This window comes from Fundulus heteroclitus, chromosome 1 (genome assembly GCF_011125445.2).
Source record: "Fundulus heteroclitus isolate FHET01 chromosome 1, MU-UCD_Fhet_4.1, whole genome shotgun sequence".
Lineage (NCBI taxonomy): Eukaryota > Metazoa > Chordata > Actinopteri > Cyprinodontiformes > Fundulidae > Fundulus > Fundulus heteroclitus.
The window spans coordinates 37,305,754-37,323,787 of record NC_046361.1 but is presented as its reverse complement, the minus strand read 5'-3'; the positions used below and the strand labels follow the sequence as shown (position 1 = coordinate 37,323,787).

At 40.9% G+C, this 18,034-nt stretch overlaps 1 protein-coding gene across 3 annotated transcripts in view; it reads left to right on the top strand.

Moving 5' to 3' along the window:
* acss2 (acyl-CoA synthetase short chain family member 2) overlaps positions 1-17,577 on the top strand; it is a 28,792-nt gene extending 11,215 nt beyond the window's left edge. Inside the window, exons 7-19 of one of the 3 annotated variants that reach the window (XM_021309290.2) lie at positions 3,182-3,290; positions 3,716-3,760; positions 5,827-5,964; positions 9,607-9,777; positions 9,913-10,046; positions 10,125-10,257; positions 12,127-12,183; positions 12,269-12,349; positions 12,453-12,561; positions 12,638-12,706; positions 15,690-15,866; positions 15,951-16,025; positions 16,702-17,577. In XM_021309290.2, coding sequence (XP_021164965.2) covers positions 3,182-3,290; positions 3,716-3,760; positions 5,827-5,964; positions 9,607-9,777; positions 9,913-10,046; positions 10,125-10,257; positions 12,127-12,183; positions 12,269-12,349; positions 12,453-12,561; positions 12,638-12,706; positions 15,690-15,866; positions 15,951-16,025; positions 16,702-16,829 — 1,426 coding nt within the window. In that variant the 3' untranslated portion in view covers positions 16,830-17,577. Of the gene's footprint in view, positions 1-3,181; positions 3,291-3,712; positions 3,761-5,826; positions 5,965-9,606; positions 9,778-9,912; positions 10,047-10,124; positions 10,258-12,126; positions 12,184-12,268; positions 12,350-12,452; positions 12,562-12,637; positions 12,707-15,689; positions 15,867-15,950; positions 16,026-16,701 lie in introns of all 3 variants that reach the window. The other 2 variants (XM_012850077.3, XM_021309291.2) reach the window with 2 other exon arrangements.
* Positions 17,578-18,034: the final 457 nt, after the last annotated feature.

The following is an 18,034-nucleotide window of genomic DNA, read 5'->3' as shown; positions in this document are numbered from 1 at the left end:
TTTTTTGTTGGACTAATTGCTTTTAATTTTCACAACAGAATGTTGCTGAAAGTACCAGTAATTTTTTATTTTAAATCAAAAAAATTTCATTATGTTGGAAACTATGATATTTTTTTTTTTACATCAACAAATCTCAACATCGCATCCATCCTCTTTTTTTAAACCTCAAAATAGACAAAAAGGGGCATTTCTTTAACGATGACAACATATTTCCTGCACTAGATCTTTATTAAAAATGATAACTTGTCTTTTTTAAAGAGGCCAGGCAACATTTGCGGCTCTGAACAAGTTTAATTCAAGTGGACTCTTTAGACTGTAAAGGTTGCAGGCCCCTGGCTTAAGGATTTCATATTTTCCAAAACCTGCATTGTGCTTGTTTGGGATTTTTATGTAAAAGACAAAAACAACGTTGTGCAAAAATGTAAAGTGGAAGGAAAATGATGCAGAATCAATTTGCATGCAACCCTTTTTTTTAACTCTGATGCTGTTAAATAATCTCCAGTGCAGCTACCGATCTAAATAGTAAATGAATTGCCTGTCTGCAGGCGAGGTTGGACCGCCTGCAGACAGATGATAAGATAAGGTCTAACTCTGGAGCAGCTGCACAGAGTCATAGCTCAGGTGGGAAACGGTAGTGGCAGGAAAGGAAGTGTTTCAAGCTCCACACAGATTTGCTCTTTAGACTAAAAGAACAAGTTAGAGGTGTTCATGTTTTTCTTATTAGCTGTGTTGGGCTCTTCAGTGAGACGAGACCAACTGGCCGAAATGTAAAATGTTTGATGATGCTAGACCACTAAGCATGAGATTAAAAACTGTTTAAAACAGGAAGGTTAATAACAATATTAACAACATTATTTGTTAATATGGTGGATTAAAGCACAAAGCTTGTTTCCATCTGCTTGTCCCTCGGCAGGTTGGTACTGGTGAGCTAGTTTTTTTTGTAATGAACATAATATAAAGTCCCCCTAAAATGATGTAAAACACAAGAGAAACTCAGCTGCCCGGCCTTCAAGCACAGAGCGACTGTAAAAGAAACCGTATAGTTCATGATTAACGAATAAACGTCAGCACTTATTGCCCGTTTTATGCACGATTGACGGACTTTTGACCAAAGAGCTCCAGGTCAAAATAGTTAATTCTAGTAGTTAACTAGTATTTTATGACTTTTATTTTTTTTATACAAGAACTTCTATGTTCGTATGATTTGTGATTGCTGTGTTTAGCCTCTCCTCTTACTGTTTATTGCACTTTTCTAACGATCTGAGCTGATTTTTGTGTGGTTAATCAGTAGCTAAGCTGAGATAAGCTCACAGGAAGTTAAAACACCGTCATGTGTCGGGTTATATTAAATTGGAGTCAAGTTGAAACTCCCAGATATTTAAACTAACTAATTATTCACTCCTCAGAAGGACATTAGTGTACTTAAATAATGATCTAAAGGTTTTTTAGTTTATTTTTTTATTTTGGGAGGAAAAACATTAAATTATATCTACGATCTTTTACAAATTTAACACAAGAACATTGTTCGCCTGCAGGGAAACATGGCAGCAGCCACACGATGCTGTGGGATCGCTTTTATCCAGCAGCTGGTCAAAAAATTATTCATTTCCACAGAAGTGAGATATTAATTCTTAATGTTTTATTGCGACTGGAAAAAGCACTTTTTAGTGTCTTTATTCTGTAAATACGTAGTGGCTAGAATCTGGCCAGGGGGGCATGTTCAGGCACTTTGGTTTAGTGTTTCATGACTGGAGTTTTTCTTTTCGGTTTTATTACAAATTATAAAATAGGGCTTAGCAACATATCGAGATTTTAAAAATATCAAGATTTTTTTAAAAGAGATATAAGATGAGATATAAGATGTATCAAGATGCTCTATGTTGCGTTAGGATTATACTTCTATGTATTCCAGTAGGTTATTTTTCAGTTGTTTCTCTTATTTATCTGCAGCCATTTGTTAAAAATGAGACACATGTGGGGATAAGGCTTTGATTCCCTAATGAAATTATCAAGATAAATATCATATATCGGCATTTAGCCTAAAAACATCGGGATATTATTTTTGGTCCATGACGCCCCTCCCTCTGTGATGGAAATCAGATTTCACAGTCAGCAGGACCACATCTGTAAAATGACGTTTACTCAAATGCTAAATTTGGTTGCACCACAATTTTAGTTTTGCTTTAAAATCTATATATTTTTTGGCCCTCGACAGTTTTAGTTAAATGACGAAAAGTTTAGACACCCCGGGGTTAGAAGGTTCAGCTTCCAGCAGGACGACAACCTCAAATATGCGGTCAGATAGCTGGTTTATTACATGAAAGCTGATTCGTGCGTTAGAATGGCCTAGTCAAAGTCCAGACCTAAATCTAATTGAGAAACTTTGACAAGGCTTTAAGGCTTGAATTTTAATGCAGACCACAGATCCAAAACATTTTTTTTGCTTATTGAGAATGAAGGTAAAATAGAATTTGATCTGATTTACTACAGAAAAGAAGAAATACAAGAAATTGTTTAAGTTTTAAAGGATTTGGCACTTTAATCTTTGTTTGTTGTTACCATAATTACAATCCGATGCTGCGGGTTTAATCTCATCTTTTGTGTTTCAGTTTAGCAAATAATAACCAAGCATCCCTCATTGATTATAAGCTCAGCCAATTAAATCTGTGTCGAATCACAATTGGTGATCTGGGTTGAATATGTGATTTTTTTTTTTTTTAATTTTTTAGATTCTTACTTTATAAAAATGTAACTTTTGTTCCACTTCAAAGTTCTGCACCATTTTGTTTTGTTCTATCAAATAAAATCCCAATAAAACTCACTGTTTGTGGTTATACGCTGCAAAAAGGGAACTAAAAGTAAGTTACATTTTCTTGAAATGAGTTTATTTGTCCTCTATTTGAGCAGGCAAGTTTAAATAGTCTGACAATGGGATGAGATGTTTGCACTTAAATAAGATGATGGAGATGAGTTGCTGCTATTTCAAGTGCAGTATATCTAATTATCTTATTTTAGGGGTCAAAATACTCATTCCATTGGCAGATAATCTTATTTACCTGCTCAGATCAGGGACAAATACACAAATTTCACTTATTTTTAGTTCTCCTTTTTCAGTGTGTAACATGAAAACGTGTGTAAAATATCAATGCTGGTGCTGGAGCCTGTCTTTCTGTTTTTGCAGAGGTTTCCCAGTCAAGAAGTCGATCGTTCTGAAGCACTTATCAAAAGAGCCGGAGGAGGTTGTGGGCTCCCAGTCTCCTCCTGCCAAGCGATCGTGTCCAGATCTGGAGGTAAAGTCTGGCTTAAGGCTGAGCGCGACACGACGGCGCCGCCGCTGCCGGTTCAGTTTAGAACCGGAGCGTTTCTCTGGTACCTGAGAGAGAAACGGCAGGAAAGTAGCTTTTCAGGCCAAATGTGGGGATTATGTCTGTGGACATCTAATAAAAATGTAGCTGGACTTTAGTTTTCAGAACATTTTATCAATCTTTAGGCGGCCAAGCCGAGGCCTTTGCTTTGTCCTTCTGCGTATTTTTTTTATTCTACGTCCTGCAAGCTTCTCAGTCTTCATCTATCATGATTTGATTTCACGTTGGTGTCCCCGGTTTTTGATTTTTTTTTTCATGTTGATTTTTCTTTTCCAACAACTTCCTTCCCTCATTAATCTGTCCTTCCTCCTGTTTTGCCTTCCCCTCCCTCCCTCGCTCCCATCCAGCAGGAGAAAAGGACAGGGAAAGTAAAGAAAACGCGTCCCGTTCCAAAGGTATTTCCATAACCAGCCTTCCTCTATTAAAACCGTCATGTCATCTTTGCTTTTGCTTTTAAACAGCGCAGCCCTGACATACTAACAGGTATATTATTTAATGTTTCTCTGGTTTTGATCATGGAGGTGTTGCTTCAGTGTTTTTTCTCTGTTTTTAGCTCCATTTTTAGAGCTAGTGATGGATTTTAAAGGCGTTTAGCTGCCTCTCAGTAAATTAAAATATCCAAGTTCATTTATTTGCAGAGATTTGTGTCCTTTAATTTTTTAGTATAGGGGCGTACAGCTAATAAAACGCAGAAAATATGTTTCTCCTTAATTGATTTTGGTACTATGGACTGTTTTTGGTTATTTTATTTTTTATTTTAAGTACCTCCCACCAGAGGGTAGCTGCTCCTAATCACTAAGATAATAAATTATCTAAACTAAACCTTGCTCCAGTCACCATTTTCCTCAGTTTTATTTACTTATTTTTTATTGTGCCTCCATTATGGCACCAAACCAGCGTGTAATACGAGGTAAAACGCTCTGAACAAAATCCCTTTTTACAGTTAACGTCAAATAAAAGCAGCTTTTTCAGGAAGGAAAGCCTTTGCTGTCACTTTTTCTGGATGATTTCTCTGTGTTTGTCCCCTTCAGTCTGTTGTCTTGAAAATATTTGGACTCGTTAATAATCTGCATTTGTCGTCCTCTGATGTCAGACTGGAGGTTGGGACAATCTGATTATATCTAAAAATCAATCATCATCTCTTTTTGTTTTTCTGGTGGAGGAGGAAACCCATATCTGGTCAAATTAGTCCTTCTGGTTCTTTTCTTTTAATCTTTTATTTACATTTTCCTAATGATATTTAAATGGGAAAAAAAAAACAGCGTACCCAAGGGATGTCGGGACATTACCCAGTTTGCACTGCAAAAACAGAACTAAAATAAGTAATATTCTCTTAAAATAAGTGTATCTGTCCTTGATCTGAGCAGGTAAATAAGATTATCTGCCATTGGAATAAGATTTTTGCACTTAAAATAGGAACAACTCATCTCCATCATTTTATTTCAAGTGCAGGATGTCTAATTATCTTATTTTAGGGGTCAAAATACTCATTCCATTGGCAGATAATCTTATTTACCTGCTCAAATGAAGGATAAAAACACACATTTTAAGAACATTCTACCTATTTTTAGATCAGTTTTTGCAGTGTACTTGTACTTTATTTATTTCCTATAAATGATTCCAGCCGCTATGGTACAGAAAAAAGCCAAATTATGGAAAACAAGAAAAGCGAGTTAATCATAAATAATAAGAATAAATGACTTGACACATACAACGCAGAAATGCTTTTAAAGTCCTCGGTCTGAGCTGTGCTGCTGACCTTTTATTCAGAAATAATTACCCGGTCTGTTCAGTCCTCCTGTTTCCTCTGCAGAGCAGCTCTACAGTCTGAGACAGAAAAGCTTTTCTTGAGTTATTAGGTTAAAGGAAATGGAATGGGGCCCCGGAGCCAGTAATTTAATTTCTTCGCCAGCATTCGACCTTTTAGCGTGATTGGAATAAAACGCGTCGCCCCGTCTGGGAGGAGCGACGCGGCCGAACCATCAGCAGATTGAGGAGGAAGCTGACGTTCCCATGGAGGGCGGGGGGGGCAGCAGGACGGCGCGTCCTGGCATCAGCGTCACTGAACGCGCTGATTTACTCCCAGAAGGAAACGGGCTTTCTGCTCCTGATTGATCGAGTTTGGCTCATTATGCTAAACGAGGCGACGCCATAAACCCTGAAGCCATCGACGGTTCCTTCGTCTGAAGGCAAAACGGAGCACTTAGAGTAATTGGAGGCACAGCCTAAATCATCGGTGTCACGTTTGTTTTATTCCCGGCTTTCTGTCTTGTTGTAAATCCCAGCGGCCAGGCTCTGATGTTCCCCTACAGAACACTAACCAGGTGTTTTTTAACCTGTAGACTCCTGCTTGCCCAGTTTAAGCGGATGTTTAGTATCTTGTGACCGATTGATGCAGAATTTCTCTGTTTTTTTATCACCATCTGTGAATGTTTTAATGTGTTTCTTTCTCCTGCACCAGTTGTCTTGGAACCTAGACGTGGACCTGTGTTGGGACGCTCTGATGAAAGGAGCTTCAGACCAGTGTGAACCCGAGTGGTGCGAGTCTGAAGATCCTCTCTTCATCCTCTACACCAGCGGCTCCACCGGCAAACCCAAAGTAACGCCAGCTCCCCCCGACAGACGCCTTGCTCACGTTATCACAGACAGAGATGCACCGATCCGAAAAATCAGCCCGATATTATTATTATTATTATTATTATTATTATTATTATTATTATTATTATTATTATTATTGTTATTTACTGACATTACAAATAGTAAATGGCTTATTCCTATATAGGGCTTTAACTAGTCCGCTGATCCCAAAGCAATACGAATAAACTGCCTGGCCAAAAAAAATAAACGAAAACTCTCCACCTGGATTTAATTAAGTAAATTGGTACGAGCCTCCCATTGGATAATTATGTTTCAGCAACAAGTTATTTAAGCCCAACCGGTGCAATGAGCTGCTTCTCATTTCTGAAACAACAGCTCCCGCCGACAGACGCTTCGCTCACGTTATCACAGACAGAGACGCACCGATCCGAAAAATCAGCCCGATATTATTATTATTATTGCAGTTATGGCCGATTTTTTTATTTATTTATTTATTTTTACTGATGTTACAAATAGTAAATGGCTTATTCCTATATAGGGCTTTAACTAGTCCGCTGATCCCAAAGCAATATGAATAAACTGCCTGGCCAAAAAAAAAAAACGAAAACTCTCCACCTGGATTTAATTAAGTAAATTGGTACGAGCCTCCCATTGGATAATTATGTTTCAGCAACAAGTTATTTAAGCCCAACTGGTGCAATGAGCTGCTTCTCATTTCTGAAACAACAGCTCCTGCCGACAGACGCTTCGCTCACGTTATCACAGACAGAGACGCACCGATCCGAAAAATCAGCCTGATATTATTATTATTATTATTATTATTATTATTATTATTGCAGTTATGGCCGATTTTTTTACTGATGTTACAAATAGTAAATGGCTTATTCCTATATAGGGCTTTAACTAGTCCGCTGATCCCAAAGCAATATAAATAAACTGCCTGGCCAAAAAAAAAAAGAAAACTCTCCACCTGTATTAAATTAAGTAAATTGGTACGAGCCTCCTATTGGATAATTCCTGCAGGGCGATTATGTTTCAGCAGCAATTTATTTAAGCCCAACTGGTGCAATGAGCTGCTTCTCATTTCTGAAACAACCATGTGGAACGACACGTCCTGTGGTCGTGGAGGAGATGTCTCTCTGTTTCAGAAGGATCACATCATTACACGCATCAAGCAGAGGAAACATCTAAGGAGGAGGCAGAAACGACCAGAACTGAGTGAAGAAGTGTTCAACGTATTGTTAAAAACTGAAGGATAGTGGGGAACCATCGTCTACGAGGCAAAAATGTGGAAAAAAAACCTGAATGATCGTTATCGGCGATCAAGAAAAACAACAGCAGAACTCCTGGTTGTGTTTAATAGTGAAATTAAAAGCATTTCCACGCTCAATGTGAAGGAACTCAAGGGATGGAGACTGAACAGCTGTGTAGCCTGAAGAAAACCACTAATCAGTGAAGCTAACCAGATAAAAAAGCTTCAGTTTGCTGGGGAGCATAAAGATTGGACTCTGGAGTAATGGAAGAAGGTCATCTGGTCTGATGAGTCCAGATTTACCTGTTCCAGAGTGATGGAGCATCAGGGTGAGAAGAGAGGCAGGTGAAGTGATTTACCCATCATGCCTAGCGCCTGCAGTACCAGCCTGTGGGGGCAGCGCTATGATCCGGGGTTGCTGCAGCTGGTCAGGTCTGGTTCAGCAACAGTTATGAGCTCAGAGAACATCAGCTGACTACCTGAATGTACTGAATGACCAGGTCGTTCCATCCATGGATGTTTTCTTTCCCTGACGCTACGGGAATATTCCAAGATGGCAATGCCAGGATTAATCGGGCTGGAATGGTGAAAGCGAGGTTCAGGGAGCAGGAGACGTCATTTTCACACATGGATCAGCACCACAGAGTCCAGACCTTAACCCACTGAGGATCTGTGGGATGTGCTGGAGAAGCTCTGTGTAGCAGACAGACTCTACCATCATCAGTGCAGGATTCTGGTGAAAAATTAATGCAACACTGGGTGGAGATAAATCACGTGACGTAGCAGAAGCTTATCGACACAACACATAGAATATATGCGCCGTAATAAAAGCTAAAGGTGGTCCATTGAGATATATGAGTGACTTTTTTTTATTTTGGCCTGGCAGTTTATGGACGAGCAATATTCTAATTAAGCAAATTAGTCTGAATTCCTGTAGGAAAGAGAGGCATCAATCATTGTTGATCTAAAACTTGATCAGTATTTCAAGTTTACCGTATTAAACAAATAGAATATTTTATTTTATTCTCAGCAATAATCCAACGAAGTATTGGAGCACCTCTGGTGTTGCTTCTCTGCTCCAGTTAAACTCCCACAATCCTGCACAGCAGTATGGCAAGCCTAATGGGCCAATTATCATCGCATGAAATACGTGCGGTGGCGTTAATAACATTTGGTGGAGTTTTTTGCATATTATATTATCAGGAGGTTGTCTTTTATGTGCTCAGCCACTAGATTTAAAGGTGTTTTACCCAATAAGAACACTGCAGCACCAGACACAACCAGGAGGTCCCTGATCGTTGGGGAAAGGCAGAAAGAAGATGCACCTTCCTTTCTGATCCTGTCTAAAACTCCTGCTTAGTTCAATAATAAAGTCTGATATTACACAAAACTTATGACCTTGGTGCAGAAGATAAATTCAATTCAATTCAATTTTATTTATATAGCGCCAAATCATGAAACATGTCATCTCAAGGCACTTTACAAAGTCAAGTTCAATCATATTATACAGATTGGGTCAGATTATACAGATTGGTCAAAAATGTCCTATATAAGGAAACCAGTTGATTGCATCAAAGTCCCGACAAGCAGCATTCACTCATGGGGAACCGTAGAGCCACAGGGAGAGTCGTCTGCATTGTACATGGCTTTGCTGCAATCCCTCATACTGAGCAAGCATGAAGCGACAGTGGGAAGAAAAACCACCCATTAACGGGAAGGAAAAACCTCCGGCAGAACCGGGCTCAGTATGAACGGTCATCTGCCTCGACCGACTGGGGTTACAGAAGACAGAACAGAGACACAACAAGAGAAACAAAAAAGCACAGAAGCACACATTGATCCAGTAATCTGTTCTACATTAGATGGTAGTAGCGGGTGAGCCGTCTTCCCTGGATGATGTCACAGTTAACAGAACGCCAGACCAGGTGTACCTACTATGAAGAGAAAATGAAATCTTTAACAGAAATGTTATTAATTCTGAAAATATTATCACATGAATATAAATACCAAGCATACAGAAAATGCAGCTTTATTAAGTGACCTGGTTTATTTTATTTAGCTTTTAATTTCTTTTCAACATTTAGTTCTACTGCTTGGCTTGTGCTTTGGTAGTTTCATGTTTAAAAACGACAAAAGAAAAAAGCTTATGGTCGTCAAGTTGTAGTTACTCTCGTATGACAGCAGATGGCAGTGAAAGCCCAAATTCATGAGATTAAATGTTTGAAGTAAATAATTGGCCCCTTCGGCTTGCCATACAGCAGCACCACCATCACATGAAACATAAACGAGATGAAAATAGACGTTGGTTATTAAGGTCGGCCTAGTTTTACTCGTGATGCCGATGATGTTCGGTGCATTCAGGGCTTTCTGATCGGTTTCTCCTCCCTGCAGGGCGTTCTTCACACCGTCAGCGGATACCTGCTCTTCGTTGCCACCACCTTCAAGCTGGTGTTCGACCATCAGCCCGATGACGTCTACTGGTGCACGGCCGACATCGGCTGGATCACCGGCCACTCCTACATCACCTACGGGCCCCTGGCCAACGGGGCCAGCAGTGTCCTGGTGAGCGCCGATCACCGCAGCTGATTTACGCCGACGGTCTGCAGTAAACATCTAAAAAAAAAGGCGGAAAGTTGAGCTTTTCTGTTCTTTTGGATCCAGACTCATGAATCTTCCTCTCTGGTTTCTGTGTCCCAGTTCGAGGGTCTGCCCACGTACCCCGACATGAGCCGCATGTGGGCGATCGTGGACAAATACCGGGTCACCAAGTTCTACACGGCTCCGACGGCCATCAGGATGCTGATGAAGTACGGCAGCGAGCCGGTGCAGAGGTAACGCCGACCGCCCGATCTGTTTCCACGCCGCGTTTCTCCGCTCAGATCTGAGCCGCGCCGCTTCTCCGTTCCAAGGTACACGCGCAAATCCCTGAAGGTCCTGGGCACCGTGGGGGAGCCCATCAACCCCGAGGCGTGGCAGTGGTACTACAGCGTGGTGGGAGAGGGCCGCTGTCCGGTCGTCGACACCTTCTGGCAGACGGAAACGGTTAGTTCCTAATAAATAACTCGCAAAAGGCGATTGAGACGGTTCTCCCTGCTGCCCTCTCAGCTGCTGCAGGTCCATCAGGCTCTGCTGCAGCTTCTTCCCCCGCTGCCATCAGACTGTTGCACCGCCAACGTTGCTGAACTTTTGTAATCTGTTTAAATTTAAAAGTACACAACTGGAAAAGGGGGAAAAAAAAGAGTAAAAAAAGAGAAAAAAAAGGAAAAAAAGAAGAAAAAAAAAGAAGTAAAAAGAAGTAAAAAAAGAGTGAAAAAAGAGAAAAAAAGAAGAAAGAAAAAAAAGAAGTAAAAAGAAAAAAAGAGAAAAAAGGAAAAAAGAGGGAAAAAAGAAAAAAAAGAAGGAAAAAAGAGTGAAAAAAGAGGAAAAAAAAGAAAAAAAAGAAGAAAAAAAAGAAGTAAAAAGAAAAAAAGAAGGAAAAAAAAGAGTGAAAAAAGAGGGGAAAAAAGAAAAAAGAAAAAAAAAGAAGTAAAAAGAAAAAAGAGGAAAAAAAGAGAAAAAAAAGAGGAACAAAAAAGAAAAAAAAGAAGTAAAAAGAGAAAAAAAGAAAAGAAAAAAGAAAAAGTACACAACTGAATGTTTACGGCATTTTTTGCACCATTGTCTTTGCACTATAAACATGGTTTCTGCACACTTTTTAAAAAAAAAAAAAAAAAACGTTTTTCTCCTGCACTGTTATATTCTTATCACCGCTGCACTTTATATTGTAATGTTATTTTATCTCAATTGCAATCTCATTAGGCAAGGCAAGGAAAATTTATTTGTATAGCACATTTCAGTACAGAGACAATGCAAAGTGCTTTACATGATTAAAATACAGGAAAAAACGCAGAATAAAAGCAAGTAGGAATAAAATGTAGAAAGAAAATAGGAAAGCAAACATTAAAAATAGTTGGACTACAAAGTTAAACTAGTGATGTTTCAGTAAAACAGTTTAACTAGAACATTCAAAGGTAATCCTAAACAAATGTGTTTTTAATCTCGATTTAAAGGAATTCAGGCTTTCCGCACTTTTCCAGTTTTCTGGGAGTTTGTTCCAAATAAGCGGAGCATAGGAACTAAATGCTGATTCTCCATGTCTGGTTCTGGTTCTGGTTCTGGTTCTGCAGAGCAGGCTGGAGCCAGAAGACCTGAGTGGTCTGGAGGGTTGATGCCCTGATAACAAGTCTGTGATGTATTTAGGTGCTAATTCAGGGATTTATAGACTAACAGAAGGATTTTAAAGTCTATTCTCTGAGTTACAGGGAGCCATGGAAGGACTTCAGAACCGGGTCCATGTTCTCTACGTTCTTAGTCTTAGTGAGGACTTCAGAACCGGGTCCATGTTCTCTACGTTCTTAGTCTTAGTGGAAGGACTTCAGAACCGGGTCCATGTTCTCTACGTTCTTAGTCTTAGTGAGGACTTCAGAACCGGGTCCATGTTCTCTACGTTCTTAGTCTTAGTGGAAGGACTTCAGAACCGGGTCCATGTTCTCTACGTTCTTAGTCTTAGTGGAAGGACTTCAGAACCGGGTCCATGTTCTCTACGTTCTTAGTCTTAGTGAGGACTTCAGAACCGGGTCCATGTTCTCTACGTTCTTAGTCTTAGTGGAAGGACTTCAGAACCGGGTCCATGTTCTCTACGTTCTTAGTCTTAGTGAGGACTTCAGAACCGGGTCCATGTTCTCTACTTTCTTAGTCTTAGTGGAAGGGCTTTAGAACCGGGTCCATGTTCTCTATGTTCTTAGTCATAGTGAAGACTTCAGAACCGGGTCCATGTTCTCTACGTTCTTAGTCATAGTGAGGACTTCAGAACCGGGTCCATGTTCTCTACGTTTAGCTGAACCCAACTCCTCCTCCTCTCCTTGCTTTCAGGGAGGACACGTGTTGACGCCTCTACCAGCAGCCACGCCCATGAAGCCTGGATCTGCTGTGAGTAAACGATGAAACGGCTAAAAAAAAAAATAAAGCTGATCCTAGCATAAAACCAGAGAACGATGGTTTCTCGTCTCTGCAGACGTTCCCGTTCTTCGGCGTGGTGCCGGCCATCCTGAACGACTCTGGGGAAGAGCTGGAGGGGCCGAGCGAAGGATACCTGGTCAGGATGAGATGCCTGTTGCTTTCTGTCGTCCTCGGTCTCCTCTCGTGTTAAAACCCACCGCTCACTCCCCCCCCCCCCCCCCCCCCCCCCCCCCCTCCAGGTGTTCAAGCAGCCGTGGCCGGGCGTGATGAGAACCGTCTACGGGAACCACGAGAGATTTGAAACCACCTACTTCAGGAAGTTCCCGGGATACTACGTGACGGGGGACGGTGAGAGCCGATCTTTAGTCAGAGATCGCTGCAGACCAGAGGCAGAGACGCTCTTATCAGCCGATTGCTCCTCTAGGTTGCCGTAGAGACGAGGACGGATACTACTGGATAACCGGAAGGATAGACGACATGTTGAACGTCTCCGGTAAGCTTCGTCAGCTAGGGATGGTTAAGGGTTTATCACACTACTACTCTTAGCGATGCTCCTAATCGATGCCTTTTTTGGGGTTTTTAGTCAAGCAAAAGGGTGAAAAAAAAATAATGACAGACAAGACTTTGAAAATTAACTTAAATATAAAGTATGTTGTATAATTGTATGTATATTACTAAGGTTCAGAATAGAAGATGTTGCTCTTTTGGACCGTCTAGGTCAGTCAGGGTTCAGCAACCTTTAAAACCCGCAGAGCCATTTCTGTCCTTGGTCCAGATAAATAAATTTAGTTTAGAGCCACAAAAGTTACATCTCTTTGAAACAAGAGCTTGTTTTTATAGTATACTATAGGAAATTTGTTGATTTTTTTTTTTATATTTTATTTATTTATTTTTTTTATTAAAGATTAACAGTTATTATTTAACCAACAGTAATTTTGTGTTTAGGTTTAATACATTTTCTTCAATTGGACATTTAATTTTATAGCATATGGCATCAAAGTGATGAAAAGCAAGTCGTTTTCAACCCATTGACAAATAGTTACTTCATTTATTTATAGTAAAATGTTCTATACACCATTAGTTTCTTCCTTTCTGGAAATATTATGCGTATGTTGCAGAACTAAATGCATCCTAAAGCCTTTACATTTAGAAACCTTGACCAATTTACCCCACCCACACACACACACACATTTTTGGTCTAAGTTTTTAAGAACCAAAGCTGAAGGTGTAAAGAGCCACAGGCTGCAGACCCCTGGTCTAGAACATGTGTCAAAGTTAAGGCCCGTGGGCCGAATCCGGCCCGTCAAGGCAATTTATTCAACCCTCAAGAGCAAAAAAGGCACATAATGTCATAAAGTAGAGACATATATCCTTTGCGCCTGCGCCTTTTGTAGCTGATGTTTTTTTTTTTTTTTTTTTACTATGCAGTAACAGCATCCTGCCACTAGATGTCAGCGTTCCCACAACACATTTAAACAACCCAGAAATGTCCAAAAAGAGAAAAAGTGATGCAGAATGAGGAGTTTAAAGTGTAACTCACCCCAATATTATTTAGCAGATAAACTGAGCCTAAGGGGCTAATTTTAACTTGCTGTGAATTTTTTTACATTTGTTGTAAACTGAAATAAAATTCTAAAATCAAGAGTCATCTATACAGGTGCAACCGGCCCTTTAAATGACTTCAAGATGCCAAAGTGGAACAATATAGAAATGAGTTTGACAGCCCTGCTCTAGAAGCCCCGTGTTAAACGTGAAAATAATTTATAGCCCACACACACATTTCTTGTTTGTTTCAAACAATCATATTAACAGCAGGAATATTAACTAGTAACGGGTTGCAAGCAGTGTCCGAAATTAACTTTGTTATTCACCGGCCAAGTTGGCCGGTAGATGTAAAAATCAACCGGCCAGGCATATTTTTTACCGGCCAAAATATTAATTTTGACCAGACCTCAACTTTTATAAAAATTAAGAGTGAAATTATGTTAATTATGGGGGGCGTGGTTGGGGGCGTGGCTGACTGGAACCTGGAAGAGAAATCTTTGTTTCCTGAATTAAAAAAATATATATTGTAGTTGATTATAAAAGACACAATATGAATTATGAGATTCACATCCAGGCGATAAAAAACACTACAGATTATCATTATTCTATCCATGTTGGCCTTATTTGTGAATGAGGCAGAGTTTCATCAAGCCAGTACGGTCAGTGGGGGTTCTAGACCAAATGTAGCAGGGGGGGTCAGTGTGGGGCCAGTGTTTTTTCACAGGGGCACAGAACAAAAGATTGGGGGGGGGGGGGGGGGGGAACTTAACAGGTCAACATTTCATCGTTTAAAATATTAAGTAAGCCAAAGAGCCAATTGTGGCTCTGGAACTGCAGGTTGCAGACCATGATCTTTTCTCAATACAGCGGGAGCTTAACGTGAAACAGCTTGATTTTAATTATTGTTATTTTTTTTATATATATTTTTTTAATTATTTTGTTATTTTATTATTGGGTAAAACCATAAACGAAAAAAATGCAACTGATCCAAATGACCAGTCAGTCACGTTATCTTTGTCAGCATTTATCATCCTAAGAAATTTAACATCATGTTTTTAGTACAGGGGCCATAACAGGGGCCAGGAAAAGTTCTACATGGGCATAGGCCCCTGTTGGCCCCTGTCCAGAACCGCCCCTGTGTATGGTTCAAAATTTTCCCCTCAGCTGCAACACTTAAAGCACTCAGGGTTCACGCTGCGTCTTTACGCTGATCTCGCTGCTGGATTTTACCCTCGTGCGCTGCGCCCCCGATGTTACAGGTTACATGTAACGTAATTTTGCGCACCTGAATTCAAGCGCAACGCACCACGCCCACTGAAGCACCGCTGGTTCTGTGTCGTTAAAAACAAAAGAGCATGAAAAACAGTTACCGACTCTCCTACTGACTTTAATTGGGACATTTTGTTACGAGTGGAAGGACATTAAACGTAGCGATTCACGTTTTGAAGGCTGGCCGCTGATAAAAGCACCTTGCTCCGAGAGGGGGGGGCGGGGGAGGCGCAGTAAGAGCGGTGAAGCACAGAGCCGCAGCGCAGGTAGTTAAAAAAAATCCGAATAAATAAGAACGAAACTTATAAACAGACTAATTGGCGTTTTAGACTGTATCTGGTTAGCAGATCTGTTTTCTGATCCAGCGTGCAGCCATGACTGGTTCTGAATGTGAAAGAAGCTGAACCAGCACCGCAGAAGGCGGGTCTAGACTGAGCTCTGGATGGACAGAGCTGTGAACGGATCATATGGGTTTTGTTATTTTTATGTTACTTTTATTTTATTTGGTAGAAACATTTACTCGCCATGTGGCAGCTAGCCCTCTGAAATTCACTCGCCAAACGGGAAATTTACTCGCATTTGGCGACTGGCGAGTGTTAATTTCGGACCCTGGTCGCAAGGCTTTCTCTGCGGCTTCATGTTGGCTGCCGTCTCCCCTCCAGGTCACCTGCTGAGCACCGCGGAGGTGGAGTCGGCTCTGGTGGAGCACAAAGCCGTCGCCGAAGCCGCCGTGGTGAGCAGACCGCATCCCGTCAAAGGAGAGAGCCTCTACTGCTTCGTCACGCTCACCGACGGTGCGACGTATAACGCCACCCTGGAGGCGGAGCTCAGGAAGCAAGGTGAGTCGGGCCCCAAAGGCTCCAAGCCCTCCAGATAGCCGAACCGAGCCGTAACCCCCACCCTCCGTTCTTTGTTCTCTGCAGTGAGGGAGAAGATCGGCGCCATCGCTACGCCAGACTACATCCAGAACGCTCCAGGACTTCCCAAAACCAGATCTGGTAAACGAGCTGAAGCGATTCTGCCTGAGCTGATGTTCACGGAGGGACGAAAGCTGCACAGTGGAGGGAAAACGCTCATTTAGCAAAAAGAAATGGACGGATGGTTCAGATAAGAGCGCAGAAACGGCGTTAAATACACCAAAATAATATCAGGAATTATAGAAGTTTGTTAATTTATAAAATTACCAAATGAATCTCTAAAAGCAGGACGGCCACCTGGTCTGGATTAGATGAATAAACAGTTGTTTTAATGGTTTAATGGGACATTAATCCATTTATAACGTCATTACTGGATGTATTCTATGGTAAATTAATGATGAAACGATAAATAGATTTAACAGTTTCTCATGAGAGAAGCGACTGAGACTCTCAGAGATTTCTGGGTCTCGCTCCGGTCTGAAACATCCCACACCGCTGGACATGGGGGACAAAAACACATCTAGATCATTTATTCAGGTTTAGAGAAGATGATATTCAGGTTTATTCAAGTTTAAAGCTTCTGTGTTTTAGAAAACATTTCAATTATACATTTATTACATTACTAGTAAAAATTATTTACAATTTCTAAATAATATACCATTTAACAGAGAGGATATTTCCTTTTTTACCTGAATCGGCTGTTCCTCAGCTATTTATCTGCATACTTCATGTTTTCCTTGCTCCACCGTCTCCGCAGGAAAAATCATGCGGCGGGTCCTGCGTAAAATCGCCTGCGGCGAGAAAGACATGGGCGACATCTCCACGCTGGCCGACAGCGGCGTCGTCGATGAGCTCTACAGGAACAGGTGCTGCACCACGGCGTGACCGCGTTTCCCAGGAGGCTCGGCGAGGCGCGCCGCCAGCCAGACGTGGACGGCGGAGTCAGCGCGGGAGCAGCGGGCGTTTCCACCTGAGAGCCGCCGACGGGGAGTTGCTCTGCCCTCCGACGCGGCTGCAGAACGCTGCCGGCTTCCCAGGCGCGGACGCAAGCCTCGGCCTTCAGGGTTAAAAACGTTTGATTCTCCAGAGACGGACGGAGGAGGCGCTGCTTTGGTGAAGCTGGTAGAAAAACAGTTCAATCCAAGCCATAAAATACCCCGATCATCTAAGACTGATTGACCGTTTTACCAGGTTTTATCCGTTGTCCTGTTTTTATTTTATTTTTTAAAAACAAAACATCTGTAATCCTTTTTTTTTTTTTTTTTCTCCGTGTGTTTTTATTTGGACTAAATGTAATCGTAGTTTGTCGGGTCTCTGTGTGAGCATGCTTTGTCTGATTCGTTGTTGTCTGGCAGAAACCAGGGAAGGAGTTAAGCATAAAAAAAAAAAAAGCTTCTGTGTCGTTTATTCATCCTGAAACAAACGTTAACGATTGAAAATAAACCTTCAGAAAGTTTAATCTCTCACCCTGAAATCTAACTGATTGTTGTTCTTTAATCTACGGTAGAAAAATCGGCAGCTGTAGTCGGGAATATTTGCCTGAATCTTGTGGAGGGAAATAAAACCAGATTTTGACCGTTGAATGAGAAAGTGTTTGTTATAAACCGTCATAAAGTACAAAAATTATACCTCACACAAGGAATCACAGGTTTTAGAGGATTTATTTTATCTTTGTATTCATTTATTTATTTATTTATTTTTAAACTTTATTTTTAATTTTTTAACAGGGCCAAACCAGTGAGAGCTAATGTGTACATATAATATACAGAGCAAACGTGATTTACACTGGATTACTGGTCTGAATCAGAAGAATAAAAATAAATAACACATAAAACCAACACCAGGAGCAGGGTGCACACCACACTGACAGAGGAGGCAGATATATTTAAAATTCACAATGAGAGATTGTTGTAAGTCTTTGAGTAACTTTCCATTTTTCTCAGAGTCTCTCTTCTCCTTCTGGAGACACAATGGAAAAAGTCAATGTCTGCTTTTTGTGGATCAAGTTTATTATGTTAATGAAGAGCCTCCAGGTGGAGCCAATCAAAAAAAGTCTTCAGAAAGTATTTGTCACTTGATCTGAGTCCTTC